This window comes from Triturus cristatus, chromosome 4_1 (genome assembly GCF_964204655.1).
Source record: "Triturus cristatus chromosome 4_1, aTriCri1.1, whole genome shotgun sequence".
Lineage (NCBI taxonomy): Eukaryota > Metazoa > Chordata > Amphibia > Caudata > Salamandridae > Triturus > Triturus cristatus.
This window is the reverse complement of record NC_140585.1, coordinates 37,776,619-37,789,280: the sequence shown is the minus strand read 5'-3', so window position 1 is coordinate 37,789,280 and position 12,662 is coordinate 37,776,619. Positions and strand designations below refer to the sequence as shown.

At 47.1% G+C, this 12,662-nt stretch overlaps 1 protein-coding gene across 3 annotated transcripts in view; it reads left to right on the top strand.

The window, feature by feature from the left end:
- LOC146839398 (equilibrative nucleobase transporter 1-like) overlaps nt 1-12,662 on the top strand; it is a 470,932-nt gene that overhangs the window by 261,154 nt on the left and 197,116 nt on the right. For all 3 annotated transcript variants that reach the window (XM_085651434.1, XM_085651432.1, XM_085651433.1), the window contains exons 6-7: nt 36-128; nt 10,471-10,610. In XM_085651434.1, the coding sequence (XP_085507560.1) occupies nt 36-128; nt 10,471-10,610 (233 nt within the window). The remainder of the gene's footprint in view (nt 1-35; nt 129-10,470; nt 10,611-12,662) is intronic.

Sequence of the window (12,662 nt, the reverse complement as noted above, 5' to 3'; positions counted from 1 at the left end):
CCTTCCCTCTGACCTCAGTCTGACTCCCTTTGCAGGTTGGGAACCTCTTCGGCCAGCACAGGTCCACCATCATCACCCTCTACAACGGGGCCTTCGACTCCTCCTCGGCCGTCTTCCTGCTCATCAAGGTAATACTGTGAATTTACTAAGTTGGCTTGTTACATTGCATGCTTCTGCCTTCGCTAAATCTGTGCCTTCACTCGTGAACCCTCGTGTGTCCGGGGCGTTTCAGCGACCTCTTGTGTTACTGGTCTCCTGTGGGGGTGAATAACCCACAAAGGTCCTCAGGGATACTGGAAGCCCTGCTGTTCTGGAGGGGCAGGAGCAGTACTGGCCTGACATTAGAAGGTGCAGTGTGGGGAGACTTCCTCCTCCCTAGGAGGCCAGACAGCTGGTAAGACGTCTTACCCCATTTGGTCACTCTCGGGTGGTCTGGAGGCAGGTGGTGGAGGGCTGACCACCTTGGTAGACCCTGATTGTGGCCCTGCTCAGTGTATCCATAGTGCCTTTGGGATGTAGTGCTCCTATAACCCCCTCAGCCTCTTACTGTGTTGCTTGAACATGAAATACCTTGAAAAAACAAGAGACAAGAGGTATTTGGCAAAACTGGAACAGTTTGTTTAATTAAACAGGGAGGCTGCGAGAACAGTCACAGGCAAAGGGTCTGAGGACTGTCTCAACTTACAATCGGTCCGTGGGCTCTTTTTATACAGTTCATTGTATGCAATAAAGTCTTTCTGGAGGTCCATGTATGATAAGCTATGTAAGTTTCTGCCTTTGGAGTCATAAATCAATTGTCCAATGGAAAGTACAGATAGGACTCAACCGTAGGTGGACACCATGGGGCGAGTGGGTAACGTGTCCAGTTGTCCGGCATGGGGAGCACGTGATCACTGCTCCCCATGCTGTGTCCTGATCGGCTATATGTTCCTAACTCATCTGACTTTATGGTGTTTTGGGAGCGCGCGCGTACCCCTCTGGCCATGTGTGCTTCATTGGGGACCAATCTCACTGGACCATTGGGGTGTCGCTACACCCATCTGTGAGATTGTTCTAGAGTTTCCTGTTCGTCCATTTCTCTGCCGGCTACGTGCCACCCCACCTGTGACCTATCAATCAGTGACCTCGGGCCTGGGTCTCAGAGCCTGCTTGATTACATATTTGCGAGTTGGTGTTGATGTGGTGTTCACAATGGGTGAATTTGTTAATAGAGATGCAATTTCATTGGCATAACTGAATGTATCGTTTTTCATGTTAGCGTTGTTTTTATTTTTTTCCTCCATATTAACAACTGGACGTAGAAAGTCCACCTTGACTGCGTGGTCACCACACATTTGTAGCTTTTTGCTGAACCTTATATTGTTGCTGGCTTTAGAACTCTGTGCACTTTAACCATGTTAATCAGTGGCCAAGAGTCCGTGCCCCTCATTTAAACATAGTCGAATGAGCATGCTCCTAACTGGGATTTTTATCTTGCCTATAAGTCACTACTATATGATACAAAATGTACTCAGCACCTGAGATTCTCACAGGTGATTTGCCACGCTTTATAAATCCCAATTGATGTATTGATTGAAAAGTTAAAAGCCACTAGTGGGCTGCCGCACTTATTTTGGCGTCCACTATAGTTCAGTCCTGTGCACACATGGCTTCAGGTCTGCCACTGCAGCCTGACTGTACCATGCAAAACCATGCATTGCGACCTCTCAAAATAAACCATATGACTGGTGAAAGCTTCTTATGTTAATAAGTCACCCCATGTAGTCCTTGTAGCAAATAAGTGAGGGTGCATGGCATTTAAAGTAGGACATGTAGAAATGTAATGCTGGTATATCCTTACAGTGACTGGTACTCAAATGCTAATATCACCTTGGCATAGCTATCTGTCCTCTGTAGAAAACTAGATTCTGCTGGCTACGTCTAACTGCACAGTCTTCACCTGTTGAGCAAACCCAAGCATCAGTCTGCATCTGGAAACTTTGAAGTTCTCACATCGCCGGTAAGGGCCCTGACTTCATATTGCAACCGGAAGTGGCATCAGATGATGTAGTCAAATCCATATTCCACATTCCCTGGTGTAACAAAGTCAGTTCCCTTTTTTCAGTGCCTTTTTCACGACTCTGGAGTCCTGCTCTCTCTGAGGTTTTTTATCCTCTCACAAAATTCCAAAAGTGCAGTGCCATGCTCCCTCTGAACAATCTGGGTTTAAACCCTGTAGGGATGACAAGGGATAGATGTCCATCACGAACCCCACCCTTATTGCCTCTGGTGCCTTGTTGCAGACCACAACGTATTTTGGCCTGAGCCAACGACGACAGATGGAGTAGCAAATGTTCCAGTCATTGTTCAAAGTCACCATCTTCATCATCTGGAAGCAACCAGAAGAAGCATAGGAAGACCAAGAAATGGTCCAGGGGTAAGTGACCCCATTGCTCCTCCTTTCCCACTGGACATTTGCCCTCAAAGCCAAAGTTGCTCTGGCATCTGTACTGAACCTGGTCCTGGATCGGCCTCAGACTGCAAATAAACCTTCAGTGACAGGACCGGCACCTCCCAGACCACGTCGACGCCATCTTTCCTCGAGATCCTGAGGCCACGGTCAGAACCACCAGCATTCTTCAATGCCATGTACTCCCTTTCTGCAAGGGTATCCTTACCATCCAGCATTCCTGTGCAATCAATGTTCCTTCCTACGGCCCAGTGCGGACCGGCACCTTATCGTTGACCTCGAATCCGACTCCACATTGCTTCAACTCGCTCGTACGATACACGACCCCTTGGGAGGCTCTGCTGCCACAGGCACAACCTCCCTCTCCACATCCACTGCCGGATAGAACGCCACTGGTGCCCCTTCTCGATGCTTTTCTGGAGAACAAATCGTGCAAAGAAACCCAACTCCTCATTAAGGAGGAGGAATTCCGAAATGGACTTCATGACATTTGTGGAACCAATGCGGGACCTCTGCCCTGTGGGGGACCCTGGTGACTATCTTCAGGGAGACTTCCAGGATCTATCCTTCTCTAGTGGATTATACACCTCCCCGGAACTTGACGTGGATCTCCCCTCTGGCTTCCTAACACCTGAAGTGGTCTCCCTGTATAAAATTATGCCTCAAGCTGTGGGGTTATTGGACCTACAGCTTCCAACTATGGACACCAAAACAAATGTCCTCATGGAAGCCCTCTTGCCATTGGCTCTGAGGCTAGAGCCCTTGCTCCTTTTTAAGGATGCCATACTGGAACCAGTCATGGCAGCATGGGAAAACCCATCTTCTGCTCCAGCGGTCAACAGACCAGTGGTCTGTCGTTACTGTCCTGTGCCAGGTGATCCATCCTTCCTTTCTGATTATCCTTCACCAGAGAATCTGTTCATACAAGCTTCCCGCCAACTCCTGCTGGCAGGAAATCAAAGTGGCTGGAGGTCTGGGGCGAAAACGCTTTCTCCAAGGGAAGCTTGGCCCTCAAATCTCTCAATGCAAACTGCCTCCTGGCACGTTTCAACCATGTCTTGTGGGATATGGCCCAGATGATGATCCCTCATGTACCGGAAGACATTCGGTAGCATGTCCAGGAGGTTATACAAGATGGCCAAAATGCCTCTAGGCACATCATAATACCTGGGTTGGATACCGCTGACTCAGTGGGCTGTGCAGTCGGCACCTCCATCACCATACACACACATTCCTGGCTCAGGACCTCCAATTTTTCACAAAATGTCCAGTTGAACCTAATGGATTTCTGTTTGGTGATGAGGCTGATTCACTGCTGGAGCATTTTAAGACCAGCAAGGCCACTACTCAGTCCCTGCGCATACAATTGCTACAGTTTCCTCCTCCGGCGAGTGACTACCATCAGTTTCAATGTTTTGAGGTTTCTGAAAGGGTTTTTACTTTTGCCAATTCCAGGCATACCAGCGGCAAACTCCGCAGCAGCCAAACCCACTGGTCAAATAGTACAGAGACAGAGCAGAGGAAGGGGCGGTGGATCCACCCAGCAGACCTCCTCCTCTCCCGCACCACCAGGAAATCATCCATCGTTTCCCTACTCATCAAGGTAACACTATGAATTTACTAAGGTGTCTTGTTGCACTGCATGCTTCTGACTGCCAAATCTGTGTGTTCACTAGTGAACCCTGGTGCGACAGGGGCAGTCCAGCAACCCCATGTGTTACTGGTCACCTGTGTGAGGGTGGATGTCCTGCTTTCCCTTGGTAGGCTGTTACTTTGGACCATTGGGTCTTCCACATAGTGGAAAGGGGTTACACCCTTCACTTCCTCCAAGCTCCATCCCATATCCCCCCCATGCCCTCTGCCCTCTTCCCCTAAAACCCTTCTCCCACACATCCCAGACTACCTTGCCAGGCTGCGTACAAGAGGTGGCAGCACTCCTTCAGAAAGGAGCAGTGGAGTTTAGTACTAAAACAGGAAAAAGGTCTAAGGATGTTACGTTACTTTCTGGTGCCCAAGAAGAACAGCGGTCTATGTCTGATCCTGGTCCTCAGGCATCTGACCATAACTCAAGTACTACTGACGTTGAACTTGGAGACTGAATGGTGTCACTGGACCTGCAGGATGCATTCTTCCTCATCACTTTTCTGCAGTCACATTAGAAGCACTTGCTCCTTATGGTGGGTTCTACACTCTACCAATATGTGGTACTACCCCTTGACTTGACTTCAGCGCCTTGAGTATTCATGAAGGTTATGGCAGTGGCAGCGGCTCATCGCAGAAGGTCCGGCATCCCAATATTCCCGTATCTGGATTTCTGACTGATCAAAGCTGATTTGGCAGAAGTGGTGTCTCAACTTCTGAAGTCAACAGCATCCCTGTTGTTCGGCCTTGGCTTTTCTGTCAATGAGCACAAATTTCACCTCTGACCCTCTCAATGACAACAGTTTATAGGGTTGCTACTGAACACCTCTCTTCTCTGTGCCTTTCCTCCAATGCAAAGGCTAAGCGACATTCAGGAAATGGTTCAATTTTTTCAGCAAGGTGCGAGAGTTCAGTCTTTAGAGTCCTAAGATTTCTAGGTCTGCTGGCTTAGTGCATTCTCCTAGCCACGCACACATGCTGACACATGAGAGCCCTGCCGTGGTTCCTCCGCAGGCAGTGGCTACAGTGCGGGGAAGACCTTTCTGACTCTATCATGGTCTCCCCTATCACTGTCAGAAGTGGTTTGGTGGGGGACCAAGGTGAACCTTAGCTGAAGGATGGCCCCCCCATTCAGCCGTGTCTAATGTAGTGATGGATACCTTCATGCTATGATGGGGAGCCCTTCTGGAGATCAGAGGGCTCTGGTCTCCTGAGGTAAAGGTTGATCACATCAACCTGTTGGAACTGCGGGTGATTCTGTTGGCGCTCAAGGTCTTCCTCCCCTCCACCCAAAGTCGGTACATCTAGAACTTGACAGATAGCATAACAGCAATGTGATACGCCAACAAGCAAGGGGGAGTAGGGTGCCTGTACCCACACTGCCTGTGCCTTGAAGCATTGAGACTGTGGTCTTGGGCACACCACTAAGGGATCTGGCTCTCCACCAATCACCTAGTGGGGTCTCTGCATGTCAGAGCTGGCGTTATCTTGCCGACCACTAGTGGTGTGTTCTGGAGGTAGTCCAGGAGGACTTCGCAAAGGTGGACTTATACGCCTCCTCAAAAAACACCCTAGCGAATGGCTTCAGCCATCTCAGTTTTCCTTAGTAAGGTAGCATTTGCCCTATGCCTAGCAGCTATTAACTTGGCATCCTTGGCTAGCAGTGTACAAGGGGCATGCACAGTACATGAACTACCCAAGTGAGGCCATGGGATGGAGTGGGCTTGGAGTGCTAAACCACATCCTTGCGAAATTCCCTCCATAAGAAGGTACAAAGATTTGACACACCAACACCTGCAGGAAAATGGAGGCCCATATAATCTAACAAATATTCCCCTGGCCAGCATCTTCTTCAGAAAACTGTTCTCTATAGTCTGTAATTTCTCTGGGTTGATATATCTATGGGTGCCTCCTCCTTATCTTGAAACGGAACAGTTTTGGCTTAATAAACCATAAACAAGAGATGTTCCTGCTGCCCCATCCTGCCTCTTCTCCTCACCTCTTCTCCTCACCGACAATTGATTCCACGTTCAGTCTGATAATCTTACAGATCAAACCTGTCTTGGACTGAGACTAATTCAGTTTGGAATCAAAGATGACCCCCAGCTTGTGTCATCACCCACTGCCACGAGGGCATGTTTCACAGCTTGCTTCCTCCCACAGTGCCGTAGGCATGTTTAACATCTTGCTCCTCCCACACTGCCACACCTGCATTTTTCACAACTTGCATCCTCCAACACTGCCACGTGTACATGTTTCACAGCTTGCGTCATCCTACACTGGCATGTGTACATGTTTCACAGCTTGTGTCTTCCCATGCTGCCAAGTGTACATGTTTCACAGCTTGTTTTCTCACACACTGCCACAATCGCATTTTTCACAGCTTCCTCCTCCCACACTGCCACATTCACATTTTTCACAGCTTGCGTTACCCCAAACTGTTAAGTGTGCATGTTTTCCCAGCTTGCGTCCTTCCACACAGCAATGTGCATGTTTCGCAATTTGCTCCTCCTACATTGCCATGTGAATGTTTCCCAGCTTGTGTCTTCCCACACTGCCAATTGCTGCGCATGTTTCATAGCTTGCGTTATCTCACACCACCACATGCACATGTTTCACAGCTTGCTCCTGCCACGCACTTGTTTCACAGCTTGCATCCCCCCACACTGCCACATGTGCATGTTTCACAGTTTGCTTCCCCCCACACTGCCACATGTGCATGTTTTACATCTTGCTTCTCTCACACTGCTATGTGTGCAGGTTTTACAGCTTGTTCTTCCCAGACTGCCACCTGTTTCACAGCTTTCCTCTTCCCATACTGTGTGCATGTTTCACAGCTTCCGTCTACCCACACTGCCACATGTGCATGTTTCACAGCTTCCTCCTCCCACACTGCCACATGTGCATGTTCCACACATTTCATCCTCCCACACTGCCATGTGTGCATGTTTTACAGCTTGCGTCCTACACTGCCACATGTTTCACAGCTTGCGACGTCCCACACTGCCGCATGTTTCACACATTTCATACTCCCACACTGCCATATGTGCATGTTTTACAGCTTGCATCCTCCTACACTCACGTGTACACGTTTCACATCCTGCACCCTCCCATACTGCCACATGTGCATGTTTCACAGCTTGCGTCCTCTCACACTGCCACATGTGCATGTTTCACAGCTTGCATCCTCTCACACTGCCACGTTTCACAGCTTGCTTCCTCCCACACTGCCACATGTGCATGTTTCACTGCTTGCGTTCCCCGCACTGCCACATGTTCATGTTTCACAGCTTCCGTCCCCCACACCGCCACCTGTGCATGTTTCAGAGCTTCCGTCCCCCACACTGCCACCTGTGCATGTTTCAGAGCTTCCGTCCACCCACACTGCCACATGTGCATTTTTCACAGCTTGCGTCCTTCCATACTGCCACATGTGCATGTTTTACATCTTGGGTCCACCCACACTGCCATGTGTGCATGTTTCTCAGCTTTAGCCCTTTTGATTGGCTATAACTGTCATTGCTTTCTGTTGAGCGATCATCTGTAAAGGGTGCTGATACATGTTCCCTTATGTACACATTTGGCACAACTATTCCAGCATTTTAAGCCAATGGTTGATAACTGCCTGGCCTTGGCTTTTACCTGTGTAGTCTGGGGGCAGTTAGTTGAAGTGTTTTACAGGGTAACACAGAAAATTGAAAAATATTTATATTTACAGTCAAAGTTGTATGTGCTTGTGCATGGGCCTGCACATGCGTGTACATGTGTCCATCTGTCCTTTACTTGGTAGTAACTGGACCCTTCCCTCTTTGGGTAACGTTGTCTACACTGGAGTACCAGGGCCACTGTTTGCTTGTAATCCAGTGAAATAGCCAAGAAGCTGCCTTTAGGCGCTTGTCCCTCACAGTATGTCAAGAGACAGCAGTGAAGGCTTGTGAGACGGTGGGGTTAGGAACGAAGAATACAGTGTACAATAGTTGATGACAGCTTACGCACTCCTTTACTGTAAGAAAACAGGATTTAATTCCAAGGAGCCTCGTTTACTACAAACCAGATTTACACAAATCCAGAAAGTTCTTGCTCATTGAACATTATGAAACTCCTTTTCTGTAGGCATTACATGTCTGCTAACATTGGCATTCATCCGAATAAACTCTAAGATATCTTTAAGGGTCTGTGTCTCTGATTCTCAGTGGAGTCTACATTTGAGCTAAATGGTGTAAAAGTTCAGCAGGCATGAAGATAACATTTGGTACAACTAATAGTAGTCCCAATTCAGAATAAAAGGTGTCCCCCCTCAAAAATGTAGAGTCAAAACATTCACAACCCAGCAACTATCTCCCCCCTCAACAATAGAAGCTTCAGTCCAAACTCTTAGCTGCTCCCAGTGGGTGGTTTCTTGTTGAGTGGTCACAGTGGCCCAGTCTGCTGAAGTGCAAGGACCAGTTAAAGAATTACTTGGGCCCTATGTTTTTTATGGCACAGATGAAAGTATCCAGCACCCATTGGAGTCCTCCTAGGGTGTCTTTATTTGTCATGTTTTGTATTTCAGGATCTCTTTGTGGTCAGAATTTTCCTTTATTGGGGACACCAGATTATACCAGTCCAGCTCAGAACGTGTCTCTTTAGGAGTAGATTTGGCCAGGACTTGTAACCTAGTGTTTAGAAAAATAGTTAAAACTGGTTCCAAAACACTTAAAAACCAAGGGCGTAAAGATCTGTCTTTTGCTCCCCCTGGGGTGGAAGAATTGTGTCCTACTGGCCCAGAATTGATCCAGGATGACTCGATTTTCTCGTGATGTGAAAATGATGGAGCAAGTCCTCAAAGCAGATGTCTTTGAATCAGTTTGTAAGCTGGGCTCCTGTGAAAGCGGTATTTCTGGGCAGACCATGTCCATTGAGATGTCTTCACACAGGTCCATCAGTTTAGCCGAGCCCTGTGTAGGTCTACAGAGGGATCGGGTGACTCCACCTGGTAGAGACAGGAATGTTAGACCTTCGTTTCCTCCCAGATTAATGCATCTGAAGACTCATCGGTGTCTCAGACTAAGACCCATTCTGGAGGAGAATGCCAACTGTGCTGAGGTTCCTCTCCTGAACAAATGTTTTCTCTCCCTACACTGATATGCATGCGTCCTCCACATCAAGACACAGAAGATGTACTCCTGATGGTGTCTAGTATTTACATCACTCTGGTGACCAAGGGGAGATGCCGGAACTAATCAGAGAGTCTTCAACATTTCAAGATTTCTCTACCCCTCCCATCCTGAGAGAGCTTCTCTCCTTGTTGGTAGCCATTATTCAAGGGCTTGGTCTGAGCCCAAGTCTCCAGTCAGAGCAAGTCAAATGGTCTAGGCGTGATGTATACCGGCATCGCTTTGGAGACCAACATCTGATCTATTGTCAAAGGAGATGGCCACAAAACAAGAGATGGGTGACTAGGAGGTGTCACTTGGGCAGAGCAGAACTACAGTGGGATGAGGGTACATCAGTTGTGCCCTACCCCAACCCACAGCTTCACCAGTGTAGAGGAGGGGTACAGGAGAGTGTGTTTATGCAGGTTGAGGTGTTCGAGGTGGATATACTACAATGGGACAAGGGCATTGCGATGGGCCTCTGCCCCGCCCCACATCTTCACCAGTGTAGAGGAGGGGTACAGGAGAGTGTGCAGGTTGGGGTGTTCGAGGTGGGTATGTTTAACTTTCTCTTCAACAGTTTGCATGTGTGGTTCAAGGGAAAGTAGACCTCTCCAAGCTATTTGTAGCTAACACATTGGCAAATGTGCAACAACCATCCTTCATACATGATTAAAGAAATGGGCCCCATTTATGGCGAATGAGCTGACCTTTTACAGGGCAGGGGCTAGTAGGTTCACTACACAGCTGTACAGGTAAAACGGCCTGTGGCTTTGAACAATAATCTGGCTGCCACCACCATCAGTCACCATGCAGCATTGGTGCCAATTAGAAAGAGGGCATTTTTTGGGTGTCTCTGTCGTCAGCAAGGGGTGATATAAAGAGACAGAAAACTTCCTGTGGTCTCCCTTGATGGGCAAACCTACGGGAAAAAACACAGGGCTGTACAGAAAAACATACAAGAGCAGGGAAGTCCAGCTTTACAGAACCATGCTGAGGTCCTTCATCTAAGCAGTGTGCGTGCTCCTGAGGGGCTGATAGACATGTTTGATTTTTTCCAATTTGTTACTACCGTTCTGCTCTCCCTTGATTCTGCATTCCTCCTCTTCAGGTTATGATCGTAATAAACCTTTGGTGTGCCAAAAGGCTTTCTTATGAAAATAATTTTGTTGGTATCTCTGAAAATAGTGGAACTGCTCAGTGCCACAGATTTGAGGTCTGAATTTCCTCTGTCTCGGTCCACAGGTACTGCATGAGCGAGGCATCACCCTGAGGACCATGTTTGTATGCATCTCCGCTTGCAGCATATGGCATCTCATTCGCACGTTCTTGTTGATGCCCAGGACTCACATCCCCTATCCTCCTCCTGAGGACTACAACTATGGGTAAGGAATGCTGCGTGGAGGCTCTGGCCTCAGGCAGAACCTCTTCGGGGTCATTATTGCGTGGCATCTCTTGCGGTCTGAGCGGTCTCTTAACTCAAGCATCGTGACATGGCTTGTCATACTCAAACACAAACAAGTTTCCTTTATCCTCCTTATTATATAAATAATGTGTATATTTGTATCTTTCTAAAAGTTGGGCACTCTGACTAATACCATAGAATCAGCTGTTCAAGAAAGCAAATGAACATAATCCTTTACGTAGTGCTAACGGGCAATACAATTTTGAAGTCCAACCCTATGGATAATTAAAGAACAATTGGGAATATGACCAATACATTTTATAAGCCTCCATTTTAGTATAAACATTTCTTTTAATTGTATTATTTGTACTGAGTTTTGTCAAGAGAAACTCCAAATAAAATACATTAAAAGGTCAAAACATGTACATACATTGCTTATTTAGTACACATTCATATCCTATTCATACCAAGAAATCATCAACATATATTAAACATTATTCATTGGTATCAAATTTCACAATTTATCTCCTGGATGGCAATCTGGAGTGAGAGATAAAAAAAAATAATATATATTTATATATATATATATATATTCACTTAAAAAACCATAGGTTTCACACATGTTATAGCTAGCTGGACATTTCACTCGTAAAAAACCTATGAAATTCCCCCGTTATAGTTACTGTAGGCAACTATAACTCACGCGACCGCAATCCTCTGCTGATGACGTCAGATATTACATCACTGTATTTAGACACTTATTTACCCATGTCTTCTTCCATTAATCTTTAGCTATACATATATTACAAATATTTATTTTTCATAAAGACACATATGTCATCAGTGATGTAATATCTGACGTCATCAGCAGAGGATTGCGGTCGCATGAGTTATAGTTGCCTACAGTAACTATAACGGGGGAATTTCATAGGTTTTTTACGAGTGAAATGTCCAGCTAACTATAACATGTGTGAAACCTATGGTTTTTTAAGTGAATTTGCAAGGTTTTTTAAATGCTAATTCCTAACTATAACGTGTGTGAAACCTATGGTTTTTTCAGTGAATTTGTACGGTTTTTTAAATGCTAAGCTATGTATTATTTATTTTTTTTCAGGTTTTTCACCGTGCGCGCACCGTGTAATTTTTTTTTTTTTTTTTAAATCGCGAGGTAAATAAAATAAATAATTGTAAATTGATACTTGTATAGCGCACTACTCACCCGCAAGGGTCTCAAGGCGCTTGTACGAATACCGCTGTGGAACCCATCCTGGCTTTCCCTGTGAGGCATCCACTCCTGGGCACCCCCAAGGTGGAGGCCAGGCATCCTTAGCGTTGTGGGGGCCGTTGTGGAGATTAAGCAAGCTATTGCCCAGAGTTGCAGAGTGGGACTCCATGATTGGAATGGCACCGAGGCGAGAATTATCAGGTCCGTGGAATTTTTGAGCCCAAGATCCGCCGAGGCGGGGAATTGATCCCTGGTCCCGGGCTAGACCTCTGCATCAGGGTCTGCCGCTCTAATCATTGAGCCACACTTCTCCACTTCGCGCACCGTGCGCGCGCTGTGGGCGCTCGGTGCGCTTCGCGCACCAAGCAGCCACGGTTCGCAGTGCGTGCCGTGCGTGCGCTCTGCGCGCACCTCGCGATTTAAAAAAAAAATATATTTTTTCTCCCTTGGGGGTCCTTCTGTGACCCCCTGACCAAGGCTAGGGGGTCAGGAACTGTCCACTCTGCCCCCTTTTCACGTTCTCCTCCTTTTTTTTTCACCCCCTCAGACTGCGAGAGACAAAATGGCGGCCGACACTTCCTGGTTTCGACCGATTAGAATGTTTACCGACCTCTAACAACCAATCAGAATTGCGCTCGCGCACGGCAGGGTGCGCGCACCGTGCGCGCACGGTGCGCGCGTATAGATATTGATATGCTTTTAAATGCTATTTTCTCAGGAAATACTGAACAGATTTACACCAGACCTGCAAAAGGCACTTCCTTGACCTTATGGCTACCTCTCTGCCAAATTTCACGTAATTCTGTT